A 14,523-nucleotide genomic window follows, 5' to 3' on the forward strand; every position below is an offset into this window, starting at 1 on the left:
TCATTATAACTGAAGTGAGTGGGTTTTATAGCAAAGAGGCGGAGCGTGTTGTTCCTGTTTGCTTGTCGTCTCAAAATGACCACATAAAGGTCTGTGGAAAAATGTATCTCAAAATATCGAGTTGTGTAGACGAGGTTCATATCTAAATAAAACAATTGGCCCCTCACTCTACTGCATGTAGTTGTGACACCATGGACAAGTAGAAGTAATATGTAGATGTGTAAATTAGAAAGGTTTAATAATAAAAACCCTTGCAAGGTTCAACCTCTGATGAACTCTACGTTCATCAGAGGTGATGTCTGAAAAATATGAGAGGACATGCAATTTGTAAACTATTAAGATAGATTGAGAGCAGTACTTACCCAACCCGCAAAAAAGTAAATATATCACCAGGTCAGAGCTCATCATTGCTTGTGTATCTTTGTCATGATAACTGAAGTGAGTGGGTTTTATAGAGCGTGTTGTTCCTGTTTGCTTGTCGTCTCAAAATGACCACATAAAGGTCTGTGGATATGTATCTCAAAAGATTGAGTTGTGTAGACGGGGTTCATATAAAATCGAAAAATGTGCCCCCTCACTCTACTGCATGTTGTTGTGACACCATGAACAAGTGAGGAGTAATATGTAGATGTGTACATTAGAGAGGTTTAATACTAAAAACCCTTCCAAGGTTCAACCTCTGATGAACTCTATCTCTGTCAGCCATGCTTTTACTTTGTTGACATGTATAGTTTCCTGTTCCTGGTCACCTGGTTGCAGCTCGGATCACAGGTGAAGGGGTGGGGCCTGGAGAGCAAAGGAGAGAGGATTGTTTGTGGAATGGGGGGAAACGGCTTCTGGAGGTCGACAGAGGAGCTCTGTGAGATCCTGAGAGAACGAAATTTAGTGAGGTGAGGACCAAAACAATTGAGCTGATGACTGGAGATCAACCCAAGGCTGGACTACTAATCCCCAGTTCTTTCCTTTGTCAGTTCTTTATTTCATAATAAATGGTTTTGTTAGCATACATTTAATGTATATCATACAATTCCATTTAGTGCATCCTCTTGTTACTGCCAAGATGGCTTTAAAGGCCCCGAAATCTAAATTTCCTCATTTAACCAGACCTTTGTAAATAGATCACTGGAGGACTCGAAAGATGAAGGTAACTAAGATTAGGACTTTTGACTTAAGCTGATTGTTATATTGTGTCATATCGGATATCACCATTCACATTACATTCACCAAGCCTATTTTCGTATGTTTATGGATTCCTTTATTCATAGCTTGTACATCCCGATGGGTCATGGAATGGAGTCAGAATTAACACTGATTCAGTGTTATAAGTGTTATCTTCTGATGCTGGAGGTCAGAGGTCGGCAAATAGCGGCAACAATTATGTCAATATTTTTATATTGACTTAATCGTTATTTTATTTTGATTTAAATGGGACAATTTCTCATAGTATGATGTTTGAAAAATATGAGAGGACATGCAATTTGTAAACTATTTAGATAGATAGATCGATAGAGAGCAGTACTTACCCAACCCGCAAAGAAGTAAATATATCACCAGGTCAGCTCATCATTGCTTGTGGATCCTTGTCATTATATCTGAAGTGAGTGGGTTTTATAGCAAAGAGGCGGAGCGTGTTGTTCCTGTTTGCTTGTCGTCTCAAAATGACCACATAAAGGTCTGTGGAAAATGTATCTCAAAAGATTGAGTTGTGTAGACGAGGTTCATATCTAAATGCAAAAGGTGGACCCTCACTCTACTGCATGTTGTTGTGACACCATGAACAAGTGAGGAGTAATATGTAGATGTGTAAATTAGAAAGGTTTAAGGTTCAACCTCTGATGAACTCTCTCTCTGTCAGCCATGCTTTTACTTTGCTGACATGTATAGTTTCCTGTTCCTGGTCACCTGGTTGCAGCCAGGATGACAGGTGAAGGGGTGGGGCCTGGAGAGAAAAGGAGAGAGGATTGTTTGTGGAATGGGGGGAAACGGCTTCTGGAGGTCGACAGAGGAGCTCTGTAAGATCCTGAAGATAACGAAATTCAGTGAGGTGGGGACCAAAACAATTGAGCTGATGACTGGAAATCAACTCAAGGCTCCACCAAGCCTATTTTTGTTTGTTTATGGATTCCTTTATTCAAAGCTTGTAAATGTCTATGGGTCACAGAATAGAGCCAGCATTAACACTGATTCAGTGTCATGAGTGTTATCTTCTCATGCTGGAGGTCGGCAAATTGCGGACCGTGGGCAAAATCTGGATTGGTGCTGTTTGACATTACGTTTTATGACATATTTTTGCCACCTACTGGCCTGGTGTGCTCATGTGGATGTTTTAAATCGTTTTTGTGTTTGGAGAGATTTTCGAAAACACCATTAGTTTGATCAGGATTGTTGTTGAGAAACGTAAGTGGAAATACGCGTTTTCAGAAATATTCCTAGATGTAGAGACGAGGCCTAAGGCCAACTAACTCTGTGACGTTGCCCCGCCAATAAACACCGCAGAAAAAAACTGGCCCATAGACAAACTGGTGGTGGCATGGTGGCGCAGTGCATTGCACTGCGGCCTCACAGCAAGAAGGTCCTGGGTTCGATTCCCGCCTGGGGCGCTGTTGGCACCGTGCTCCGGTGGGTTATCTCCCAAATAGGAGCCTTTCTGTGTGGAGTTTGCATGTTCTCCCCGTGCTCACATGGGGTTTCCTCCACCTCACGTCAGTAAGGACCCCCACCAAAAACATGCACCCATCATTGTCTGACCAGCAATGGACATTTATCACCTGGTCCCCGGGCGCGTCCACGTATGCTGCCCACTGCTCCTGGCTGTGCCCCCGGAGGAAGGACAACCCAGGATGGGTCAAAAGCAGAGAACCCATTTCACCGGCCACCATTAAAGCATGTGCATGTGTGTGTGTGTGTGTGTGCAAGCATGTGTTATAGTGTGGTGTGTTGCGTGATGAATAAAGACTGTTTCTGTTTTTTCTGTTTCTGTTTAACTGAAAGGTTAGTGGATGTTGAACTTTTTTTTGCGATGGGAAATGAGTGTTATGCTCACAGAAATGTTACAAAAATGGACCTAAAATTGACGGAGTGCAGCTTGACTGTACTAGTCAAAAAACTAAGCTAGTCCCAAATTGGGCGTGTAAAAACAGCAAGGTGTTTGTTGTGTGTGGTTATGAGGCAGAGATCCACTACTGTGTATGTATAGTGTTCTGGTGACAGAGCTCAGGGCCAGTCTTCCTGTGGTTGACGTCTCACTCTTCTGTGGCTGACTTATTCAGAGCACAAATGTTACGACCAGGGCAAGGGGGGACTCAAATGCACGACACAGAGACAGCTGGCAGACGGTTTTATTTAGTTTTATTTCGAGTCACTGGCATGACGAAGTTCCAGACCCAGTAGGGCAAGATGGGTTCCACGGGTCTGGAAGGCGTGACACTTGGACGTGACGAGGCCAGAGCGGGCATGGATGGCGTGGACGATGAAGCAGGGAACCAGGTTCTTAGACTCGTTTTCAAGTTTTCAACACTAATTTTTTCAATATGCACACCTTCTAGATCTACAGAGCAGATAGAGCAATGGTTTCATGCAGTGCTCTATTTCAGTTCAAGATTCAACAGGTTTATTTGTCACATGCCTGTCACGTGACACGTAATGTGCTTCTAAACTACTCACTGACTAAAAAGACCCCAATTTCAGTCCATATGGAAGGAGATGGACCACGATTAATGATGCGTAGCTTTCAGAGCTAGTTCTGTTAGACAATTTGACGGCACCACAGACACCCTTATGGGCCGGCCTGTTTAAGCAGCCAGTCCCTCCTGCCCTACCTGCTTTGCTGCCTCATTGCTGCGCTCCCTCCACCTCCCCTGCATCCACCTGCTGGGCTCTACTCTTCTATCCAATGGGGGGATTCAAGCTCATCACTCCTATATTTCTAGCTCATTAAATATGTCCATGTTTGCTGTGCACCTCGCCGTGAGCGATGAGCAGTAGAGCCCTGACACCAATCTCAAATATGCAAAATAAAGATCATTTAAAATTAATAAGAGAGCTGTCCATCAGAAATGCCCTCACAAAGATTCAGAATACACAAGTCACAATCAACCTGACTTAGTAACAAGCAATAGGAAGACATTGCATATTGTAAAAGTGACTTTATTTGCCAGTGACTACCGCACACAAACACACTGTACCACAAAGTCATTTCACGTGTGGATGTATCGTCCTATCTGGTGGCAACGTACACAACGTGAGATTCCAGCTCTTTTTCAGATGTGGGAGGGGAACTCAATACTGAGTAATTCAGGCGGTTTGGGTCCTGATTCGAGGAAAAAAAAGGATTTTGCATGATTACTTTGTTAGAATTCAACACTTCAATAGTTAATTTGTGACAGTTTACAAGTTTTATTTTCGTGATGTGCATCTTAAAGAATTCACCTCGCTTCTTTGGGCCTGAAGTTGATCATTTAAAGCTGAAAATGAAAGACAGATTCATCTGGATTTATTATTTATCCAAATCTTATCTCAATAGATTTGAGCAGTGAGATGCTTTTGGAGATGTATTCACTTGACTTAAAAGAAGATTTGCTGCAAACGCTCAAACGTTACCTTTATTCAGCTGATATTGTTGTCTCATTTTGTACACAAGTCCTATGATGACCATGGTGAAGATAACAACCGTGCCACCCAGCATTATACCACTCAAGGTAAATACCGGACGCTCTGCAAAGTCGGTTTCGCAAATTATAACTAACGACTACCAAAGACCTCAGACCTGTCAGAGTTAAACCTTTACATACATTGCAAATATTTATTGAAAATCCAACAAATACATTTTAAATGTTGAAGTGATTTCTTCCTGAAACTCCCCATATCCCAACATTCAAAGAAATATATATCTATTTGAGTTTACATGCCAGACAATATTTGTGCCGAAATCTGAGGGATGATCTTACCCTGACCCTTGTCACAGTCTTCTTGATGAGATTCAACACTGCCTTTAAATAGAGAAGAATATAAATTTACAGAATATAATTAGAATATGGGGATTACTTTTTTTTAAGCAATGATAACACACGCGTGTTAATTCAAAGTGACTATTATACATGTATAAAACATAAAAATGTCTTCTTATCATAATAAGCCTAATTTTCATGATCCGTATAATTCAGTATAATGTTTAGGACAGGAAAATTATACGCTTTTCTTTTGGGATGATCTTACCGTGAACATTTAATAAAGTTGCATTCATAATCACAAGTTGTTGTTTGATGTAAACCCCACAGAAATACAATCCAGAGTCAGATAAATCCACTTGCTTAATTTTCAGGGTGATCGTGGAATCAGTTGATCCCACTTCAAATCGGCTCCTGTTGAAACCATCACAATAGGAAACAGATTTAGAATCAGATCCCCACATAATGAAGATGCAGGAGGGCTTGAGTTGGTGGTCCTTCCTGAACCAGTATGCCATTGTGGAAACACTGGAGGAATTGGTGCACAGCAAGGTGACTGGGTCCCCAGGCTGGACCTCCAGAGTCTGAGGCTCAGAGAGCGAGATTTGAGGCCAACCTATAACACAACAAAGAAATGATTATCCATAGGGCTGGGCAATAAAAAATAGGAAAGTAAATGTTTTAATATTGTGTTAATAGTTATTGTATCTTAATTCCAATGAGACAATTTCTCATAGTATGATGTCTGAAAAATATGAGAGGACATGCAATTTGTAAACTATTAAGATAGATTGAGAACAGTACTTACCCAACCCGCAAAAAAGTAAATATATCACCAGGTCAGAGCTCATCATTGCTTGTGTATCTTTGTCATTATAACTGAAGTGAGTGGGTTTTATAGCAAAGAGGCGGAGCGTGTTGTTCCTGTTTGCTTGTCGTCTCAAAATGACCACATAAAGGTCTGTGGAAAAATGTATCTCAAAATATCGAGTTGTGTAGACGAGGTTCATATCTAAATAAAACAATTGGCCCCTCACTCTACTGCATGTAGTTGTGACACCATGGACAAGTAGAAGTAATATGTAGATGTGTAAATTAGAAATGTTTAATAATAAAAACCCTTGCAAGGTTCAACCTCTGATGAACTCTACGTTCATCAGAGGTTGAACTCTACTCTACTCTATGAACGTTTTTTCTTTTATTCCTTCCAATGCATTGCTGCTCGTGATTTCTATTTTTTGCATTTTGAAGGGACGACATTTAATCCAATTTTGTTTATTTTTTGACATTTCAGCTGGACTAGGCGGGCTGTATAAGGAGGCCCTTTTTGGACTTGGATTAACCCAGCAAATGGACACTCAGTGCTTTCCTGTGTCAATGATTTATTTCAAAATAAATTGTTATGTAAGCATACATTTAAGTTTCCATTTAGTACATCCTCTTGTTACTTCCAAGAGGACTTTAAAGGCACCCAAAACTCAATTTCCTTATTTAACCAGATCTTAATAAATAGATCACAGGAGGACTTGAAGGAGGATCGTAACTAAGCTCACGACTTAGGACGAGCTGATTGTTATATTGGCTCATGTACGATATCACCATCCGCTTTCCATCCACCAAGCCTATTTTTCGTTTGTTTATGGATTCCTTTATTCAAAGCTTGTTAATGTCAATGGGTCACAGAATAGAGCCAGCATTAAAACTGATTCAGTGTTATGAGTGTTATCTCCTCATGCTGGAGGTCGGCAAATTGCTGCACGTGTGCAAAATCCGGACTGGAAGCTCAATACGCATGCTCCTTATGTACTTCTGTGCTGTTTGACATGAAGTTTTATGACATATTTGCCACCTACTGGCCTGGCGTGCTCATGTGGATGTTTTAAATCGTTTTTGCGTTTGGGGAGATTTTCTAAAACACCGTTAGTGTGACCAGGATTGTTTTTAAGAAACAGATGGGGAGAAATGTGTTTTCAGAAACATTCATATACGTAGAGACGAGGCCTGAGGCCAACTAACTTTGTGACGCTGCCCCGCTAATAAACACCGCAGAAAAAAACTGGCCCGTAAACAAACTGAAAGGCTTTTGGCCTTTTGCTTCTGCGGCGAGGCTTCTTTGCGGCGGGCACCCCGGGTGCTGGGGGTGGAGGAGGGCCTTTATACCTGGCGGTTTGCCGACATCGGCGGCGGGAGGCATCAAGGTGCCCCGCTCTGGGCACACACTGCTACGTGTATGGGCACTTGGCACTCACGCCGGGTGGGGCGTCTGGTCGGCTGCGGTGGGGCGGGCCTCCTCCTGGTGCGGGGCGTGGGTGGGCATGGGGGTCCTGCCGGCTTGTCCATGGGGCTGGGTGTCGGTCTGTCGCCGTGGGGCCGTGATCCGGGCCTACGGTCCGCGCCTTGCACCCGTGGCCCGGGTTCTGTGCCGGCGGCTGCGTCTCGTCACCGTGGTGATTCTCCCCCTCTTGGAGTAGTGATCAGTTATTTATAGACCCAAACATGATAAATAGTTCTCCAAAGAGGGGGGTTGGTGGTGGCTCTCCATAACCAACAACTGTGCTCTTGTCATCCCACAGGTCGTCCACAGGACAGAGTTATTGCAGCAGTTCTTGATGATTTAAGAATTAATAAAGAGTTGCATTGCAGCTTGAGAACTTGAACTCCACTTGCAGACTAACTCTGTCCTGGATGCAATGTCATACAAATACTCTGTGTTGTATGGCCAGCATGCTGACAGCACAGGTTAAAAAAACAAAAACAAACCACGATTAATGATGCGAAGCTTTCAGAGCTAGTTCTGTCAGACAATTTGACGACACCACAGACACCCTTATGGGCCGGCCTGTTTCAGCAGCCAGTCCCTCCTGCCCTACCTGCTTTGCTGCCTCATTGCTGCGCTCCCTCCACCTCCCCTGCATCCACTGCTGGGCTCTACTCTTCTATCCAATGGGGGGATTCAAGCTCATCACTCCTATATTTCTAGCTCATTAAATATGTCCATGTTTGCTGTGCACCTCGCCGTGAGCGATGAGCAGTAGAGCCCTGACACCAACCTCAAATATGCAAAATAAAGATCATTTAAAAATAATAAGAGAGCTGTCCATCAGAAATGCCCTCACAAAGATTCAGAATACACAAGTCACAATCAACCTGACTTAGTAACAAGCAATAAGAAGACATTGCATATTACAAAAGTGACTTCATTTCCCAGTGACTACCACACACAAACACACTGTACCACAAAGTCATTTCACGTGTGGATGTATCGTCCTATCTGGTGGCAGCGTAGACAACGTGAGGTTCCAGCTCTTTTTCGGATGTGGGCCGACTTCTTCTGTTCGTCCTGAGAGGAAAACTCAATACTGAGTAATTCAGGCTGTTTGGTTCCTGTTTCGAGAAAAAAAAAGGATCTTACATGTTTACTTTGTTAGAATTCAACACTTCAATAGTTAATTTGTTACAGTTTACAAGTTTTATTTTCATGATGTGCATCTTAAAGAATTCACCTCGCTTCTTTGGGCCTGAAGTTGATCATTTAAAGCTGAAAATGAAAGACAGATTCATCTGGATTTATTATTTATCCAAATCTTATCTCAATAGATTTGAGCAGTGAGATGCTTTTGGAGATGTATTCACTTGACTTAAAAGAAGATTTGCTGCAAACGCTCAAACATTACCTTTATTCAGCTGATATTGTTGTATTATTTTGTACACAAGTCCTATGATGACCATGGTGAAGATAACAACCGTGCCACCCAGCATTATACCACTCGAGGTAAATACCGGACACTCTGGACACTCTGCAAATTCAGTTCGCAAATTATAACCAATGACTACCAAAGGCATCAGACATGTCAGAGTTAAACCTTCACATACTTTGCAAATATTCATAGAAAATCAGATATATCTCAAATGTCGAAGGGATGTCTTCCTTAAACCCCATTTCCCACCATTAAAAAAATAAATAAATAAATCTATTTGAGTTCACATGCCAGACCAATATTCATGCCAAAAAGTGAGGGATGATCTTACCCTTACTCTTGTCACACTCTTCTTGATGAGATTCAACACTGCCTTTAAATAGAGAAGAATATAAATGAACAGAATATAATAATTAAATAGGGATGACATGTTTTTTTAACAATGATAACACACACATTTCTTCTCTCATAGTGACTATTATACATGTTTAAATATAAACATGGATCATAATCAGCCTTATTTTCACGATAAATTAGATTAAATAAATTAATTATTATGTTTATGACAGGAAAAGCAAAACCATTCTTTTCAGAGGGTCTTACCGTGAACCTTCAATAAAGTTGCATTCAAAATCACAACTGGTCCATCATTGTAAACCCCACAGAAATACAATCCCGAGTCAGATAAATCCACTTGCTTAATTTTCAGGGTGATCGTGGAATCATTTGATCCCATTTCAAATCTGCTTCTGTTGAAACCATCACAATTGGAAACAGAATTAGAATCAGATCCCCACATAGTGGAGATGCAGGAGGGCTTGAGTTGGTGGTCCTTCCTGAACCAGTATGCCATTGTGGAAACACTGGAGGAATTGGTGCACAGCAAGGTGACTGGGTCCCCAGGCTGGACCTTCTGAGTCTGAGGCTCAGAGAGCGAGATTTTTAGGCCAACCTATAACACAACAAAGAAATGATTATCCATAGGGCTGGGCAATAAAACAATAGGAAAGTAAATGTTTTAATATTGTCTTAATAGTTATTGTATCTTAATTCCAATGAGACAATTTTTCATAGTATGATGTCTGAAAAATATGAGAGGACATGCAATTTGTAAACTATTAAGATAGATTGAGAGCAGTACTTACCCAACCCGCAAAAAAGTAAATATATCACCAGGTCAGAGCTCATCATTGCTTGTGTATCTTTGTCATTATAACTGAAGTGAGTGGGTTTTATAGCAAAGAGGCGGAGCGTGTTGTTCCTGTTTGCTTGTCGTCTCAAAATGACCACATAAAGGTCTGTGGAAAAAAGTATCTCAAAATATCGAGTTGTGTAGACGAGGTTCATATCTAAATAAAACAATTGGCCCCTCACTCTACTGCATGTAGTTGTGACACCATGAACAAGTGAGGAGAATATGTAGATGTGTACATTAGAAAGGTTTAATAATAAAAACCCTTGCAAGGTTCAACCTCTGATGAACTCTATCTCTGTCAGCCATGCTTTTACTTTGTTGACATGTATAGTTTCCTGTTCCTGGTCACCTGGTTGCAGCTCGGATCACAGGTAAAAGGGGGGGGGCTGGAGAGCAAAGGAGAGAGGATTGTTGGAGAATGGGGGGAAACGGCTTCTGGACTTAAACAGAGGAGCTCTGTGAGATCCTGAAGATAACAAAATTTTGTGAGGTGAGGACCAAAACAATTGAGCTGATGACTGGAGATCAACCATCGGCCGGACTACTAATCCCCAGTTCTACGTCTGGTGAGTTTGTTTCTTTTGGACACTTTTCTTCTTTTTTTTGCAATCCATTTCTGTTCCTGGTTTGTATTTTTCCATTTTGAAGGGAGGACTATTCATCCATTTTTGTTTTTTTGGACATTTCATCTGGACTAGGCGGGCTGTATAAGGAGGCGCCTTTTGAACTTGGATTAACCCAGCACATTTAAATGAAAACTCAATGCTTTGCTTTGTCAATTATTTATTTCTTGATGAATTGTCATGTAAGCCTACATTTAAGTTTCCATTTAGTTTATTCCTTTGTACTGGTAAGAAGGCTTTAAAGGCACCCAAAACAAAATTTCCTCATTAAACCCGTCCTTAGTAAATAGATCACAGAAGCACTCGAAAGATGATGATAACTAAGTTTAAGACTTAAGCTGATTGTTAAATTGTGTCATATAGGATATCACCATCCACTTTATATCCACCAAGTCTATTTTCATATGTTTTTGGACTCCTTAATTCATAGCTTGTAAATCCCTATGGGTCACAGAATGGAGCCACCAATAACACTGATTCAGTGTTATGAGTGTTATCTTCTGATGCTGGAGGTCAGAGGTCGGCAAATAGCGGTTGGACTGAAAGCTCAATACTTACATAATACATGCTCCCAATCTACTTCTGTGGTGTTTGACGTTAGGTTTAATAACATATTTTCACCACCTACTGGCCTGGTCGCTCATGTGGATGTTTCAAGTAGTTTTTGTGTCCGGAGATTTTCTAAAACACTGTTTGTGTGATTTTGATTGTTTTTTAGAAACTGATGGGGAAAATGTGTTTTCAGATACATTCATATACGTAGAGACGAGGCCTGAGGCCAACTAACTTTGTGACGGTGCCCCGCTAATAAACACCGCAGAATAAAACTGGCCCGTAAACAAACTGAAAGGCTTTTGGCCTTTTGCTTCTGCGGCGAGGCTTCTCTGCGGCGGGCGCCCCGGGTGCTGGGGGTGGAGGAGGGCCTTTATACCTGGCGGTCTGCCGACATCGGCGGGAGGAGGCATCAAGGTGCCCCGCTCTGGGCACACACTGCTACGTGTATGGGCACTTGGCACTCACGCCGAGTGGGGCGTCTGGTCGGCTGCGTTGGGGCGGGCCTCCTCCTGGTGGGGGGCGTGGGTGGGCATGGGAGTCCTGCCGGCTTGTCCATGGGGCTGGGTGTCGGTCTGTCGCCGTGGGGCCGTGATACGGGCCTACGGTCCGCGCCTTGCACCCTTGGCCCGGGTTCTGTGCCGGCGGCTGCGTCTTGTGCCTGCACCTGGGGGTTGGTTGTATGTGTGCACCCCTGGGGTGAGGCCACGTGACCAGTTGTAGTTCCAGTTTTGCTGGACATAATTAATTGTTTTTCAATACATGTTGTCGTCCAATGTTTATGTTTTTGTGTAAATGTTGTTTGTTTCAATGTTTATTTGTCTCACCGTGGTGATTCTCCCCCTCTTGGAGTAGTGATCAGTTATTTATAGACCCAAACATGATAAATAGTTTTCCAAAGAGGGGGGCTGGTGGTGGCTCTCCATAGCCAACACCTGTGCTCTTGTCATCCCACAGGTCGTCCACAGGACAGAGTTATTGCAGCAGTTCTTGATGATTTAAGAATTAATAAAGAGTTGCATTGCAGCTTGAGAACTTGAACTCCACTTGCAGACTAACTCTGTCCTGGATGCAATGTCATACAAATACTCTGTGTTGTATGGCCAGCATGCTGACAGCACAGGTTAAAAAAACAAAAACAAACTGAAAGGTCGGTGGATTTTGAACTTTTTTACTAGATGGGAAATGAGTGTTATGCTCACAGAAATGTTTCAAAGATGGACATAAAACTGACAGAGTAATGTGCTTATAAACTACTCACTAACTAAAAAGACCCCAATTTCAGCCCATATGGAAGGAGATGGACCAGGATTAATGATGCGTAGCTTTCAGAGCTAGTTCTGTCAGACATATTTGACGGCACCACAGACACCCTTATGGGCCGGCCTGTTTAAGCAGCCAGTCCCTCCTGCCCTACCTGCTTTGCTGCCTCATTGCTGCGCTCCCTCCACCTCCCCTGCATCCACCTGCTGGGCTCTACTCTTCTATCCAATGGGGGGATTCAAGCTCATCACTCCTATATTTCTAGCTCATTAAATATGTCCATGTTTGCTGTGCACCTCGCCGTGAGCGATGAGCAGTAGAGCCCTGACACCAACCTCAAATATGCAAAATAAAGATCATTTAAAAATAATAAGAGAGCTGTCCATCAGAAATGCCCTCACAAAGATTCAGAATACACAAGTCACAATCAAACTGACTTGGTAACAAGCAATAAGAAGACATTGCATATTACAAAAGTGACTTCATTTCCCAGTGACTACCGCACACAAACACACTGTACCACAAAGTCATTTCACGTGTGGATGTATCGTCCTATCTGGTGGCAGCGTAGACAACGTGAGGTTCCAGCTCTTTTTCGGATGTGGGCCGACTTCTTCTGTTCGTCCTGAGAGGAAAACTCAATACTGAGTAATTCAGGCTGTTTGGTTCCTGTTTCGAGAAAAAAAAAAAGGATCTTACATGTTTACTTAGTTAGAATTCAACACTTCAATAGTTAATTTGTTACAGTTTACAAGTTTTATTTTCGTGATGTGCCTCTTAAAGAATTCACCTCGCTTCTTTGGGCCTGAAGTTGATCATTTAAAGCTGAAAATGAGAGACAGATTCATCTGGATTTATTATTTATCCAAACTGTATCTCAATAGATTTGAGCAGTGAGATGCTTTTGGAGATGTATTCACTTGACTTAAAAGAAGATTTGCTGCAAACGCTCAAACATTACCTTTATTCAGCTGATATTCTTGTCTCATTTTGTACACAAGTCCTATGATGACCATGGTGAAGATAACAACCGTGCCACCCAGCATTATACCACTCAGGGTAAATACCGGACACTCTGGACACTCTGCGAAGTCAGTTCGCAAATTATAACTAACGACTACCAAAGTCCTCAGACCTGTCAGAGTTAAACCTTTACATACATTGCAAATCCTTATAGAAAAACAGATGCATTTTAAATGTAGATGTGAATTCTTCCTTAAACTCCCCATATCCCAACATTAAAAATATATATATCTATTTGAGTTCACATGCCAGACAATATTTGTGCCAAAAAGTGAGGGATGATCATACCCTGACCCTTGTCATACTCTTCTTGATGAGATTCAACACTGCCTTTAAATAGATAAGACTATAAATGAGCAGAATATAATGAGAATGTAGGGATTACTTTTTTTTATCAATGATAACACACACATTTCTTCTCTCATAGTGACTATTATATATGTATAAAATATAAAAATGTCTTATCATAATCTGCCTTATTTTTGTTATACGTATAAGAAATCTGAGGGATGATCTTACCCTGACCCTTGTCACAGTCTTCTTGATGAGATTCAACACTGCCTTTTAAATAGAGAAGAATATAAATTTACAGAATATAATTAGAATATGGGGATTACCTTTTTTTAAACAGTGATAACACACGCGTGTTATTTCATAGTGACTATTATACATGTATAAAACATAAAAATGTCTTCTTATCATCATAAGCCTAATTTTCATGATCCGTATAATTCAGTATAATGTTTAGGACAGGAAAATGAAACGCTTTTCTTTTGGGATGATCTTACCGTGAACATTTAATAAAGTTGCATTCATAATCACAACTAGTCCATGGTTGTCAACCCCACAGAAATACAATCCAGAGTCAGATAAATCCACTTGCTTAATTTTCAGGGTGATCAGGGAATCGTTTGATCCCATTTCAAATTGGCTGCTGTTGAAACCATCACAATAGGAAACAGAACTGGAACCAAAACTCCACATAGTGGAGATGCAGGAGGGCTTGAGTTGGTGGTCCTTCCTGAACCAGTATGTCCTTGTGGTACCAGTGTTTGAATTGGTGCACAGCAAGGTGATTGGGTCCCCCGGCTGGACCTCCAGAGTCTGAGGCTCAGAGAGCGAGATTTGGGGCCAACCTATAACGCAACAAACAAAATATTATCCATAGGGATGGGCAATAAAAAAATAGGAAAGTAAATAATTTAATATTGTCTTAATTGTTA

General features: G+C 41.6%; 1 protein-coding gene across 1 annotated transcript; it reads right to left on the minus strand.

Annotated features, from left to right (window-relative positions):
- Positions 1-4,130: 4,130 nt before the first annotated feature.
- LOC307246847 (M1-specific T cell receptor alpha chain-like) lies at positions 4,131-5,810 on the minus strand. The gene is made up of 6 exons (XM_080022877.1): positions 5,755-5,810; positions 5,215-5,562; positions 4,947-4,988; positions 4,600-4,713; positions 4,429-4,463; positions 4,131-4,309 (listed from the first exon to the last, which is right to left on the minus strand). Exons 1-6 carry the CDS (start codon positions 5,798-5,800, stop codon positions 4,217-4,219), a joined length of 678 nt encoding a protein of 225 aa, XP_079879003.1. The 5' UTR covers positions 5,801-5,810; the 3' UTR covers positions 4,131-4,216.
- Positions 5,811-14,523: the final 8,713 nt, after the last annotated feature.

This window comes from Zeus faber, assembly GCF_960531495.2.
Source record: "Zeus faber genome assembly, chromosome: 22".
Taxonomy (NCBI): Eukaryota; Metazoa; Chordata; class Actinopteri; order Zeiformes; family Zeidae; genus Zeus; species Zeus faber.